Source organism: Sander lucioperca, chromosome 1, assembly GCF_008315115.2.
Source record: "Sander lucioperca isolate FBNREF2018 chromosome 1, SLUC_FBN_1.2, whole genome shotgun sequence".
NCBI classification, from domain to species: Eukaryota; Metazoa; Chordata; class Actinopteri; order Perciformes; family Percidae; genus Sander; species Sander lucioperca.
This window is the reverse complement of record NC_050173.1, coordinates 32,452,725-32,466,879: the sequence shown is the minus strand read 5'-3', so window position 1 is coordinate 32,466,879 and position 14,155 is coordinate 32,452,725. Positions and strand designations below refer to the sequence as shown.

The 14,155-nt window shown below is 40.4% G+C and overlaps 1 protein-coding gene across 3 annotated transcripts in view; it reads right to left on the bottom strand.

Moving 5' to 3' along the window:
• Positions 1-14,155, bottom strand: part of slc43a1a (solute carrier family 43 member 1a) — a 31,519-nt gene that overhangs the window by 12,733 nt on the left and 4,631 nt on the right. For 2 of the 3 annotated variants that reach the window (XM_031303104.2, XM_031303107.2), the window contains exons 1-5: positions 11,573-11,819; positions 5,402-5,565; positions 4,141-4,333; positions 2,957-3,012; positions 1,852-1,928 (exon numbers count right to left, since the gene is read on the bottom strand). In XM_031303104.2, the coding sequence (XP_031158964.1) occupies positions 1,852-1,928; positions 2,957-3,012; positions 4,141-4,333; positions 5,402-5,555 (480 nt within the window). In that variant the 5' untranslated portion in view covers positions 5,556-5,565; positions 11,573-11,819. Of the gene's footprint in view, positions 1-1,851; positions 1,929-2,956; positions 3,013-4,140; positions 4,334-5,401; positions 5,566-11,572; positions 11,820-14,155 lie in introns of those variants that run through there. The other variant, XM_036002474.1, reaches the window with a different exon arrangement.

Sequence of the window (14,155 nt, the reverse complement as noted above, 5' to 3'; positions counted from 1 at the left end):
ATTTAATTTGAGACAGAGACAGTTGTCTTCACTTTTCTTTTCTACAGAGACATGCTGCAGTCACCATACAGGAGGAAGGTCATGGGAGAGGATAGTCTGTCCATACTCAGCTTCATTATCTAAACATCTGTTTTATGTTTGTCTCCGTGTGTGTACATAACCATGCACACACACGTGTACATTCACGTGTGCACAGTCACGCAGAGTTGAAAAGGTTCTACATTGATTTTCTGCTGACTGCTGGGCAGAACAGAAACAGGAGAGAGTGGGAAGATGGGAGGAAAAGAACAAAGGAAGAAGGAAGGTAGTGAGAGGGAACAGAAGAGACAAGGGAAAGTGTGGCCATAAGTCCTTTAATAGAGGTGAGTGGGCTGAGCTTCGGGGAGGGTGTGTGGTCAACTGCAGGCTGTTATTGGTGGAAACATAAATGGGAGACTTTCCATCTGGGAGAAGTCATGTGCATCTCTGACTGAAACACTGTTAACAAACACGCACACACATACCTGAATGCTTGCCGTGAAACAGGAGGCAGCAGCAACAATAAAACACACTTGATAACGTTAGTACCAGCTGAAACATCACGCGCAAACACACATGCCTGACGTGAATGGAAACAAACCCAGCTCCCAATCACAGCACACACTGTTTCCTCAGCTGAGACTAATAGAGGCCCCGACCACACTGAGACTCTCAGCTACCAAAACTGCTCTGCTCATTTGTTCCAGGAACACAACCTTACATTACAACTTTCTCAGAATATAAGTTATGTAACCACAGTAGATACTTTCAGAGCTGTAATTTTGCGCTGGCTGCATGGTGCTGTCAGAAAGAAAAAGGGTAAATTTTGATGCCAAATTGTGATGAATACCGTTAAAAATGATGCTCGTCTTCTTGTTGACAACATGATGCTGATTTAAGAGATATGCTTGTTTTAATTTATCACATTCTCTGACTTGTATGTTCAACAACTCAAACATTGACAGAAGGAGGAAGAGAGATAAATTGACCTGTTTCCTTCCTATTTTCCTTTGAGAATCTGACAAAACATTCAATGATTTTTGTGTTTTATTTTCTTTACCTTGGTTTCACCTTAAACATTTGGCCCTGCAACACTACATTTGTTATGGCTGTCCGTTCCAGTTTTAAATACACTATAAATATAAGACCCACTGACAAAATGTTTTTGGGAGGTGGTCAGGGACACACATATAGTACATAGTGTCAAAGCAAAGGCAGCCTCGGAGGCATTAGATCCATCTAATCCAATTTGTGGTTTGCACAACAAAGCTCCCAAACACAGTCCATTCAACAGGCCAGTTGTCATTTTCTTTTTCTCCCTTTATCTCATTACTTTCTTTCTCTACAAGGTCAGAACAGGTCTTATGTACAGAAGTTGACAACAAACACAATAGCCATCAAAATACGGTGTCGCTGAGCATGTGGACAGGACCTCATCCACCAAAACAATGAGAACTGGCACAGAAAAGAGTAATCGACTCCCCAAAGCATGTATAACAAATCAGTTAACTATGAAAACCAGAAAAGATACGAGGATATCACTCTGTTGTAAATCAGAAGCTGGGCGACACTGGATTTGATTTATCACATAACCAACATATAATTAAAGAGGATCAACTGTTTGACCACAGATATACAGATATATATTTACTCTATGCAGCCATACATTAATGCTCTATCTAATGTTTGTGCTACTGATTATTATCAATTATCACAATCAATTACCCAGGTGATATCAAGTCTTATGTGTACACATCAATATTATATAGTTATATATATTATCCTCCATTAATCAGTGAGACTTTAATGTTTCCTGTCAGTTGTGTGTCTCACCGTGAGTGAGGTAAAGGTCAAGCAGATGCCTCCAAAGCCGTTCATGGAGAGAGCCAAGAAAATGAGCGCTGACAGAACTGCAGAGAAAAAAAAACAGAAACACAGAAGCAGTAGAGTCAAAATCAACGTTTTACTTTTTTTTTTATGACCACACTCGAAGATGAGGCGAGAAGCTAATTGTCATAAACAGGGTAAAACTAAACATTTTAGTGCAGTTACCCCAATTCTGACATCTGAAAAGTGTAATTGTGAATTCATCTATTTTTTATTTACTCTCTTTTTATTTGTCATTTTTCTATATTTTTTTGTCTTCTTTTTAGTGGGTTTGCTTGTGTCTGTTATCTTGTTTGTTGTACATTTGTCAAGTGTAAAGGGGGGGGGGGATGTCAGACGCTGCTGCACGATCCAACAGCCAGTTTGTTTGAAGCATATTGACGTCCTTTTAAAGTGGAAGTAGCAGTTGGTACAAGAGCTCAATAAACAAGCTACAGTAAATAAAATATTGCATTTTTAGGTAGCACACAGGCGTTTCCTGGTGTGTATTTAATACCAGCTGAGCCACTGTGTTTTAAAAATGTGTGTTTCCATTGCAGCCGGAGGCAATCAGCATAGTTACATGGACAGTTATGAAAGCAATTTGTGGATTGTTTGGATTCTGCCCATTTTTACACCTTTGCACACCTGTCCAATTGCACCTGGTGTAAGTGTTGTTGTGTTGAAAAGTGTAATACTGGGTAACATGGCGCACACTGTCTTGTCCAGTGACAGGAGCCTTTTACTGCTTTTAAACTCTCCAAACAGCACAATATGTAATATATGCTATTAAGATGTAGTAAAAGACCATAATTCAGCTTACAAGGTTCTACTACTGACACTGTATGTTTATTAATTTATTTATATGCCCTTATTTTTATGCATTTTATCATTGGACCTATGAAGACATAAATGGCACCACTTACAGTAATACAGTTTTATGTAGTTTTTGTTATGTTGTATATTTAAGTATTCTAAACGTAGCCTTTCATGTGTTGTGAGCTGTGAGTGTGTCATTAATTAATACCTGGCATATGCAAGTTTTAGTGTATGTGCTTGTGTTTGTACTCACCATGAGGGTTGTAGGCAGACGCGGCCATCATAACACAGGACAGACCGAAACACGAACTGTAACAAAAGAACCAGGATGTTTTAAATTCTTGCATATCATATCTTAGCATGCTGAAACTCACATTTAATTAGTGTTTGTGGGAACAATGCAACACGTATAGAAACGTCCAGAGGGCCATAATAGAAATATCAGGATAACTAACTGCTGGTCACGCAGCACGCAAATGCCTTGAGTCATACAACTGCCACTTTATTCAGTGGAAGTGTGATTCAAATGAGATCAGATACAGTTTAATATGGCCAGCAGATGTGAATATACCGGCATACTTTACACAATATTTTCATACTTGAATAAGATTAAAAAGTAGCATTCACAAAACAGCGGTTTAGTCGTTGATTTTCTGTCAAAGACCGAAACTGTCAGTGGTTTAACAGCTTGCAACTGCAGATAAGCTTCTCAGTTTTTATCAACTTTCATCTTATTATCAAAGTGTCTGCCTACTCAATGTCATAGCTGCTGACATTGAATGAGAAAGAGAAAAGTTGCGTGTGTGTGTGTGTGTGTGTGTGTGTGTCAGGGATCCTTATTCCTTGTTTTGATGTTTCCCAGATGTATGTGTGATTCTGTCAGGGCTGTCATGACTGAATCCTGTGTGTTGGTCACTAATGTCCCAGTGACCTGTCCTGTGAGAGAGAATGTGTGTGTGTGTGTGTGTGTGTGTGTGTGTGTGTGTGTGTCCACACCCAATGACAAAGAATTTCACAACCTACTGCACACACACACACACACACACACACACACACACACACACACACACACACACACACACACACACACACACTCTCTCTCTACTGCCCCACCTACACTTATTGATTCATATACTGTCAAACCACTTTGGGAATGTGATCTGTCGGGTTTTTTACTATAACCTCAGTAGTAGTTGAGGAATTGACTTTCACTTCAGATTCACTTCACCATCATAACATTTATAAAAAAAAAGGGAAGTAGTCAAACCTCCAATGGACAGAGTCAAGAAGTTTTCATAAAGCAAATCTGTATCTTAAAAAAAGAGATTTAGGTTTTCGTGAATTATACTGAACATAAAAAAGACACTTTAACATGTCAACCCCCAGCAAATGTGCACATTCCTTTATAAATGTCTGTGACCATTTTAAAACTGTTACCTGCCCACCAGGCGAATGAGGCGTGGTCCAAACCTGTCCATCAGGATTCCAAGTGGCAGGGTGGTGGCACTGAGCAAAAAGGACCCGATGGTGAAGCCCAGATTCAGCATCTCCTCCTGGTCCACGCAGCTGAGCCACTCCTCCACCTCACTGCTGGAGGAGTTACCCAATGACACGAGCACGGACTCATTCACTGTGGGAGGGTGGATAAGAGAGGTTAGCGGTCAGTATATGAACAGAGAAAGACCAATCAAAAACAAGATGTCTCAGTAACTACAATATTCAAACCATACAACAAAACAATAACAAAATAGACAATAAACCAAATAAACATTAATGACAACATCATAAGCCCATCATACATGTCTCTCCCCAGCACAAAGCTTCTTAGGAGCCCTCCAGAAAGCTCAGGTACTTTCCCCATTTTCTAGTATAGACATCCAATCTGGCAAACCGTTTACATGACATGACATCTTTTTAAACGCCTTCATCCTCCCAAAATAATATGTCAGGCTATCATTAAACTGTGTGTAATGTGTAATAACAACAGAGTGAAACGATTGTGCCACTAATGGGAAAATTAATTTCCCCTTGCAGGATTAATAAAGTATACATTATTATTATTATTTCCTAATCCTGCCTCTAAAAATAACTGGTCTTGTCTTAAACATCGGCTTCACTTCCTCATGATTAAGTACAGTGTGTATAAAAAGTAAATATTCTTTTCTCTTTTCTTCTGAATAAAAGCTAAATTCAGAGTTAAGTGATGGAGAGCTGCTGATTTTACCCACAGACTGTAAAAATAATGGTAATTTACAGCAGGGAGCGACTCCATTGGTTGCAAAAGGAGGCAGTTTCTATAGAAGTCTATGAGTAAATGTCTTCTTCAGTGTTCTGCCAACCAAGCTAGCTGGCTACCGCTGGTGTTAGCTGGTAACTTAAGGAAAAGTTTGCTGATTTTCTGTACTGCCGTACAGGTTTTGGCAGCAGCACCCGGGGGTCCGCGTTTACCCGCCGGTGAATCACTGGATGACTCGCTTCAGAAGGGTTGAAAATCAGCAACTTCCCCCCTTTAGCACTGAGCGCAGCCCCATTGTAAGCATGAACAAACCTGGCTTCATCCTCCCCAGCTCCACCCTCCAAAAAAACAAGATGGCCACGCCCGTATCGCCAAACTAGAGACTTCAAAACGACAGTCCACAAACCAATTGGTGACGTCATGCATACTATGTGCACTACTTTTTACAGTCTATGATTTTACCTGAGCACAAGTAGGCGTAGAAGCCTTCCCTTTTCAGCATGATGAGCAGGGAGCCCCAGCCCAGCAGCACAGCCGAACACAGCAGGTTTTCAATCACCGCCGTCACCGCCATCCACCAGCGTCTCCTGTAGGCCTGGAGGAGAGAGGGCCCCATCGCTGCTGTTCTGTGATGGAGGAGGGGCAAGGAGGGAGGTGAGAATCGATTTGTTTTTTCAAACTAGCATTTTGAGATGTAAGGCCATGCTAGTGGATAAGTTAATTGACAGCAATACAAGCATATAAAATAGACCACTGCCTCATACCACAGCATGTATAATAGCCCAATAGCCTAAGTCAAAAATACAAATACATTTTATTTCTTTTCATAGAAGAGTAAGAAATCAAGCAAATATTCACATTTTTAGAAGCTGAAATCAGATGATTGCAGCTATTTTTGCTTTAAACATGCTCAAACTATTATTCGATTATCAACATGTTTGCAAGGCAAGGCAGCTTTATTTGTATAGCACATTTCAGCAACAAGGCAATTCAAATGTGCAGCTTAATTTTCAAACGCACAAAACACAAACAATGTGATGCAATAAAATAACCATAAAACTCAATGACAAGCATGATATCATTCATTATGACCAATTGCTCTTTAATATCTGCTGCAACTTGAGTTTAAAAAGAGTTCTGAGTTCTTTCATTTAAGCCGCGTTTCGACCACAGGAATTTAACCCCAGAACTAGGAACCTTCTGAGGAACTTGTTGCGTTTCAACCACAGGAACCAGGGTCTAAATTTAGTTCTGGGGACATTTTCCAGGGCTTTATAACCCCCCAGAAGTCCCTGATCAGAGGGTAATACTTTCTGAAAGTACAGGAACTTTCGGGGTGGGGTTTGCAGGTATGATCATTGCTGGTTGGTCAAACACACACAGCACGGCTGCTTCAACTCGCCGACTGCTTCAGAGACCTAATGGAGGCCCTCAGGACGGGACATTTTTCTCTCAGTTTGCCCAGTCATTGTTTTATAAATCACAGTTGGGTACCTGACACCTTGCACTGCATTGTCCTCAGAAATCCTCCCACAGTGCTGCCAACAGAGCAGCTATTTCCCTTGATTTTGACTGGAGGAAATTCTGAGCGCTCGATATGTCTGCTATTGTTTTGGAAATAGGGGTAGCATCTTAAAAGGGTGACATTTCAATGTGAAAGTTTCATTCTAGGAGTCTTTTAACAGCATGTAACCACAGTTTAGCTTTAGGGGTTTATCTCACTGAGATTAATGGGTCAAAAAAGTGAGTGAGTGAGCAGCTTTTATGTAAACAATGACAAACAAACAGAATACAGAAACTGATGATGTGACTGACCAAATAGAGGTCAGGTCAGTCACAAGTCATGCCCACCTGGAAAACACACACACACACACACACACACACACACACACACACACACACACACAGACACACATTCTCTCTCACAGGACAGGCAATGGGACATTAGTGACCAACACACAGGATTCAGTCTTGACCGCCCTGACAGAATCACACACACATCTGGGAAACATCTAAACAAGAAATAAAGATCCAAATATAACCAGCTATTCCATTTGGCGGAGAACCAGAGAAGATGTGGAAAGTAACAAAGGGAGGAAAAGTCTCAGCCACTTGATTTGAAGACAGGCGCATGGGGGGGCAAGTCAAGCCCTTAAACAGGAAACACTTTCAGTAGTTCCTAATGAGGGCATGTTTTCAGTGTGTGTGTGTGTGTGTGTGTGTGTGTGTGTGTGTGTGTGTGTGAGAAGACGAGAGGCTCTAATGGGACAGATTTGTCTGTGTGCGTCCATGGGTCTGCGTATGTGCTCATGAGGCGTGCATGTAATGCGATTATGCACAGCACAATGAACTGCCTTTGTGCTGAAAAGAGACTTTGAAAAAGAGGATTTCTGTGTAACTGACACCCCATGCTGAAAACCCCTTCAGCACACACAAACTCCCCAATTCTCAACGAGGTGACGCGCGAGACGGTGCTCATTCACTCAGTCCTGTAAATGTATAATCCATAAATTAATCAAGTTACACTTTTAAAAGTTTTAGAACTATTTTTCTGTCAGCGAAAAGAGCATTTGTCTGTTAGGGTTTTATAACTCCAACAAATTGGTAAAGATGCCTGAAGCGGGGAAACAAGCCAAAGAAGATGAATCAGTTAGAGCAGCCGCTGCTAACGATAGCATAAAAAAGATGCTGCCATAAGATGCAAAAAGTGCAGAAAACTGATCCTGACAACCTGATTGAATATCGTTAATCAGAATATCTTTAATTTAACATTATCTGTTTCTAGTAACACCAAGACCTTACTGTAAAGGCAGGGGGTCAGATCAGCAGAATGGGACAAAAACACTAACATTGAAAACATGAACTCTTTTAATTCCACTACTATGCAGCGTAGTGACAGCTTTGTGTCACTTTGAGCACTATTAATCCTCTCCACATCCCCTCTATCTGACCAGCTAAAAGATACAGTCTTGTATCTTTGTTTAACATGTTAGAGAATTGTTACAGTTTTTTTCCGATTGCTAACATGCATTGGTCAAAACTGAAGTCACATTGTAAAAACTCTTCACACAGTCAGCGAAACAGAAGTCTATGTGGACCAAACTGTGAATCATTTTTTATTGCTTTCACACAAAATGGATTCAATGACCACATTCACCAAAATCCATGAACCTTCATCCTCCACCACCTGCAAAACACTATGTACCTGCAGAACAGTGTTCAATAACACACTAGTTTCAAAACTGTTAAAAACACATTCAAAGCAGAATGATGCATTTCTGCAATAACCATATTTAAATATATAGAAAATCTTACAATAAAATGAAGTAATAATCATTCAAAATAGCTGATTGCATCGCCAGATGTGATGTTGATGAGAACTTCTGGCCAAATGTAGAGCGATAGAAAAAATAGGATATTGGCCAAGGTAAAGCAAATTTCGGATTCATTCTTGTATCATAAACTTTGGTGCAGTCAATAAAGTAAAAAAAAAATGTTATTCTTATTCTATAATGAAATACTGATGTGAAAAACCATTAAAACTTCAAAGATAAAAGTTTATCATTTATGTAATGCTCCCTGTTGTTATTGTTGTTTAGGCCAGTGAGTTATGAGTGACAATGTTTGCTTTCTGACTTGTTGCCAGTGTTTTGGTCCACCGAGTTTATTTTACAGTAAGACATGTATAAAGTGTTTTGGTGGTTTGAGTGAGTTGTGGAGGTGAGATTAACTGTTTGGCCAAGATACATGTTGGTTAATGCAGACTGTATGAAGGGTTTTTGAAAAAGTGGCATCAGTATTGCCCAATGCTTGTTAGCAATCGAAAAAACTGTTAAGTGCAGAACTAGTCTCACAACATAGATGTAAAGGTTATGCATTGCTGTTTGCAGACAGACAAACCAGTTTTTCAAACCTGAACCGACACAGTCCATTAGAGGCCTTATAGACTGTCACATGGATTGGATTTACGGCCCAGTGGCAGCAACACACAGTAAATACACATCACATGCACACTCATTTGCTTGGGAGACAATGTTGTAATACAACCCGGAGTCATGGACACTTGGTGTCACGACAACAGAGTGTGTAACTGTAAGAAAGGCATCAGTCGCTCCTCAGTGTGTATTTGACCTCAGGTTAGTAGGATGTGGACTGATACAACACACACAAGTCATGCAAGTTCAAGCTCTTAACAAGATTCTGTCTACCACACATTCCTACACTCTGTTTCCCGCCTGTTTTATGCTGCGTGTTATGGCAGGAATTGTGTCTTTTTTGTCTTGGGCTAAAAAGGAGTGGCCTGGTGTTGTGACACAACAAAGACTTGCAAACAAGCTAAACACAAACATGTAAAGACTTATCGGGTTGGCAGGCAGTTGTGATCCCCTGCCATAACACTGTGAAGTGTGTGTGTGTGTGTGTGTGTGTGTGTGTGTGTGTGTGTGTGTGTGTGTGTGTGGGTGGGTGTGTGTGTGTGTGTGTGTGTGCTGAACACCATATAAGGAAGATGCTTTGTGAAACACCCAAGTGAGCATCAGCAGCTGATGCAATGTTGTCATGACTAACTCCACTGTTATGGTAATGGAGAGTTTTGGTATTCATAGTGGAGAAGGTTATATAGCCTATTATATTACATGTTAGATTATTATGATAAAAAAAACATTTTCAGCTGCTTCTGTATTAAAATGTGAGTTGACACATTTCAGTCTTCACATGTCCTGCCTTCTTTCAAGTATTTCTGTTGATGCTCCCATCCAGCCCTGCTCTTTTTTCCCCGTGGGGATGTTTCTGACCTTGACCAGCCGTGTTTATTAACCTCTGCCGGACATAAAGGACCGCAGGGCAAACTATTTATCCTCACAAGTTTCCAAGAAAATAAACCACGCGCCCTAGGGGCCTCTGTCCCCCGAGGAGTCCAAAAACGCAACCCCCGAGGCTGCCCGGCCGGCGAGCAGCTGTCTCTCCGCGGACATGACCTCAGCCCGGGGTCCGGTTACCGGAACGGCGGGGCGGCCGCTGAAAAGACCTGTCCCGGAGCAAGTCTGCTGCCGCGTCCATGTGCTGTCCGAAACGTCGGAATTGTGAGCTCAACGCACAAGTAAGACACAAAAAGTATAGGCTACTGTTTCCCATAATACCACGTGCCTACAGGTGACAGTGTAGGAGGTAAAAAGAGACATGAAATCACTGTCAAGGACATGTGGCAAAAGAGATTTATTAGTTCAGTTGTAGGATAGTAGCCTAGTGCTGAAATGATTAATTGAACAATATAAAATTAATTGTCAACGATTCTAATAGGCTAATTGCTTTATCAAGTAATTTAAGAAGCAAAAAATGTCAAACATTTGCCAGATCCAGCTTCTTAAATGTGGGGATTTGCTGCTTTTCTGTGTTTTATAGCCTATAACTGTAAATTCAATAGGCATATAGGCTATAATTTGCGTTTCGAACTGATGGTTAAAAAAAAGAAAAGAAAAAGAATTTGAGGATGTCACCTTGGGCTCTGAGAAAATGTGTTTGTTATATGTTATATGTTTTATAATTTAATAATAATTTATACTGTTTATTGATCCCCAGTGGGGAAATTACAATTTACACTCTGTTTGTTAGAAATCACTACACACAGGCCGGAGAGATGTCAGAGTGAGTGGGCTGCCAGTGCTGGACCAGCGCCCTGAGCGGTTGGGGGGGTACGGTGCCTTGCTCAAGAGCACCTGGCAGTGCCCAGGAGGTGAACTGGCATCTCTCCAGCTACCAATCCACACTCTGTACTTTGGTCCGTACTGGGACTTGAACCGGCAACCCTCCGGTTCCCAACCCCCTACGGACTGGGCTACTGCCACCCCCTTTATTATTTTATAACAACATTGTTTTTATCAATATCAAAAATGTAGTTTCAGCCCTAATTTTAAAAGACAAGACACTTTTTTTAACATTGTAGGTTAATTATCACCACCAGTTTCTCTGAATGACTGCAATTAACACAACCCACTTAAACACGTCCTTTGTTACAGACGTCTTTATTCTGAAATTGATTTTTTTTAACGATTTCAATCGAATGATAAAAGGTTTTTATAAAATCTGACTTTAGGGGTGCCCTTGAAGACAACACAGACTATTTCACTAACCCAAACCACTGCGACCACTGCTTCTTGGTAATAACATTTGAATTACTGTGTGATAAAACATGTGTCTAATTGTAGCTATGTTCTTATTATAGGGCTAAAAGCGAGCACCATAATGACAGGATTTGGGAGTTTAGGCTACCCCTCAAAGAAAGATAACCAAACTAACAGCATCTGAATGGTGACTTCCGAAACAGCCAGTTCCTTCTTTCAGGTTACTACTACTCTACTACTCACCCTCATTTTGTGGTTTTCTACTGACACATTCACCTCTCTGTGAAAACACTCCGCGACCCCCATTCTACATATTTGCAGGATAAATACAGACTATAGGCTACACTGTGCCTTTTCTATGTAATGTAAAAGTCGCAGTTTCATGCCACGTGTGAGGATCTGCTGCCGGTTCGTCTTGCTGACGCTTCATGCCGCCAGTTTACACACAAGTCATTGCAGATAATCTACCTACAGTAGCAACCTAGTTAAAATACGGGGAAAATCATTTACTTACTTCAGTTGTGCGTCTTCTCAGAGAGAAATTAAAATGGTTTTTTTGTGTTGCTCACTGAGTGAAAAAATAAGGATTAAAACTCTGTTCTCACAGCTGATTGTTCTTGTTGATTGGTGGTAGTAAACCCCTGAACCTTTCCTCTCTCCGCTTCAATTGTTTCTTGTGGAGGTAACGTGCATGGGAGACTCCACACTTCTTTTCTTTCTCTGGTTTCATACAGACGCCCCCCTCTTCTACTAATGTGACTTCTAATTCCCTCCCTCTTTCTATGGGAGGAGAGAAGTCATTTACCACTTCACATACAATGTCTTTCAACTCAACTCAATCCAAGAATGTCCTTCATAGAGCCTGCAGCTTAACGTTTCAAATACAAAACACATGAATTAAAATTAGCTATTCATCAAATAATGAATCATTATTAAACAAATAGGCAATATAATAAGTATTCAGATCTTTTGTTTGAGTAGCAAGTTTAGAAACAAGTAAAAGTCCTGCGTTTAAAATCTTACTTATGTAAATAAAAAAGTAGCATCACAATATACTTAAAGTAAAGTACCAAAAGTAAATGTAGCTAAGACCCATTTCAGAATAAAAGCCTATATATTATTAGGGGTCCAAGCCCGAGGGAAAAAAAGATTTTTATTCTTTTACTTCTGGTATAAAAGTCATACTGCAGCCTACACCGTACAAGTTACGCAGGTGAAACTTTCAGGGGGGGGGGTACAGACGGTGGGACTCTACTCAGATTCTAACTCCCAAACCATACATCGCACATTAAAAATACACATATCCACGCGTTCCCTGGATCCAACTGAATCTCTTGATATAGGCCACGCCCATTTCCGCCTGACGTTTATGCGTGAAAAATTGCGATTTATCGAAAACCTACTTTGCCGAACTTCTCCTAGACCGTGCGACCTATCTGCACGAAACTTGGCAAGTAGCATAGCCAGACCGACCTGACAAAAAGTTATGAAAATAATTTTGATAGGATAATAATTGCGCAAATTACGCACAAACAAAACACCAACCAAAATTAATGCTATCAACGTGAAACTTTAGATTCTTGTTTGCCATGACCCTCTGGAGGTCCCCCACACATTTTACGAAAATTGGCACTAGGGGCGCTACGAGTACAACAAGTTTATATCTCATGAACGGTTCATTTGATTTTGATCACTCCTGAGGCCACCCCTACAGTGGGGTACTGATTGGTCAAAGTGGGCGTGGCCTATGGGACACATTTGGATTCACCACTTACACTAATGTGAGCAACTTTAAATTTACAGGGTAGATGTACAATGGGTCATGGACCTCACCTACCAAAAATTACACATGTGGACCACTAGGTGGCACTATAATGCTTTTTTGCCTTTAACTCCCACATTACACATCGCACATTAGAAAACCTTACATCCACGTGTTCCTTGAATTAAGCTGAATCACATAATGTAGGCCTCGCCCATTTCTGCTAAGAATTTTCGCAATATTGCGCAATGTGTAAAGCCAACTTTTTCGAACTCGTCCTAGGCCGTGCGACCGATCTGCACAAAACCTGGTAGGTAGCACCTCCAGATGGACCTGACTAAAAGTTATGGAAACAATTGTGCTAGATTTAAGTATGTGCATTTGACGACCAAACAAATTGACCTAGCTAGCTACCAAACACAAACTTTATCATATCTCGGCTAAATTAAATGCCATCAGCTAAAAACTTGAGAACGTTGTTCAACATTGCACTACGATGCTCTGTACCAAATTTGGCGAAGATTGGCCATTAGGTGGCGCTATAATCAACGTTTATGTTTTTTGGCCAATTACTCAATGCATTTAAATCTCTGCCACAGTAAATGCTATCAACATGAAACTCGTGATGCTTGTTCAGCATGCCGCTTCGAGGTTTTGTACCAAATTTGGCAAGGATCGGCCATTAGGGGACGCTATAGTCAACGTAGACCAGTTTTGGCCCTTTTACTCCTTACGAGGTCGAGCACGTCATATACGACACCAAACGGCACTTCTGATTCATAACTTAATAACTTTATAATTATAACTAGTAGAAACATACGGTCTTTTGGAGCTAAAAGCTATCAGTCGCACTGTTCTGCTGATATCTTTGTTGTCTTCCTAGCCCTTACAGAAAGTTTTGTATCCAGCATAGAAGTCCAGAATTTTTGGGATCTTTGTGCAATTAATCCATACTGTTACATCCAAGATACACCATATTGTAAGAAATGTAAATAGTTTGGCCTTTATATGAGTTATAAATGTTCATTATGTGTATTTTTGCACTGGATGACTCCAAATATATAGAACTGTTTTAGACAACACAAATGCTTGTGTGGCATTGCTGTGTGTATGATATCAACAAATATGAAATTATTATTTTGAGTATTGGCATAAGTGAATGTGGACAAAAGCGTCTGGACTTTTTTTGAAAAAATGTAGATATTTTGTCCACTGTATAAGTTACAATGTTTATTTTTTCACTGTTTGACTCCTAATACAAACAAAAAACTGACAGGAGACTGGCTTAGCTTTTATTGCTGTGTGTGTGAAATCAATATATATCTTTGAGATTCA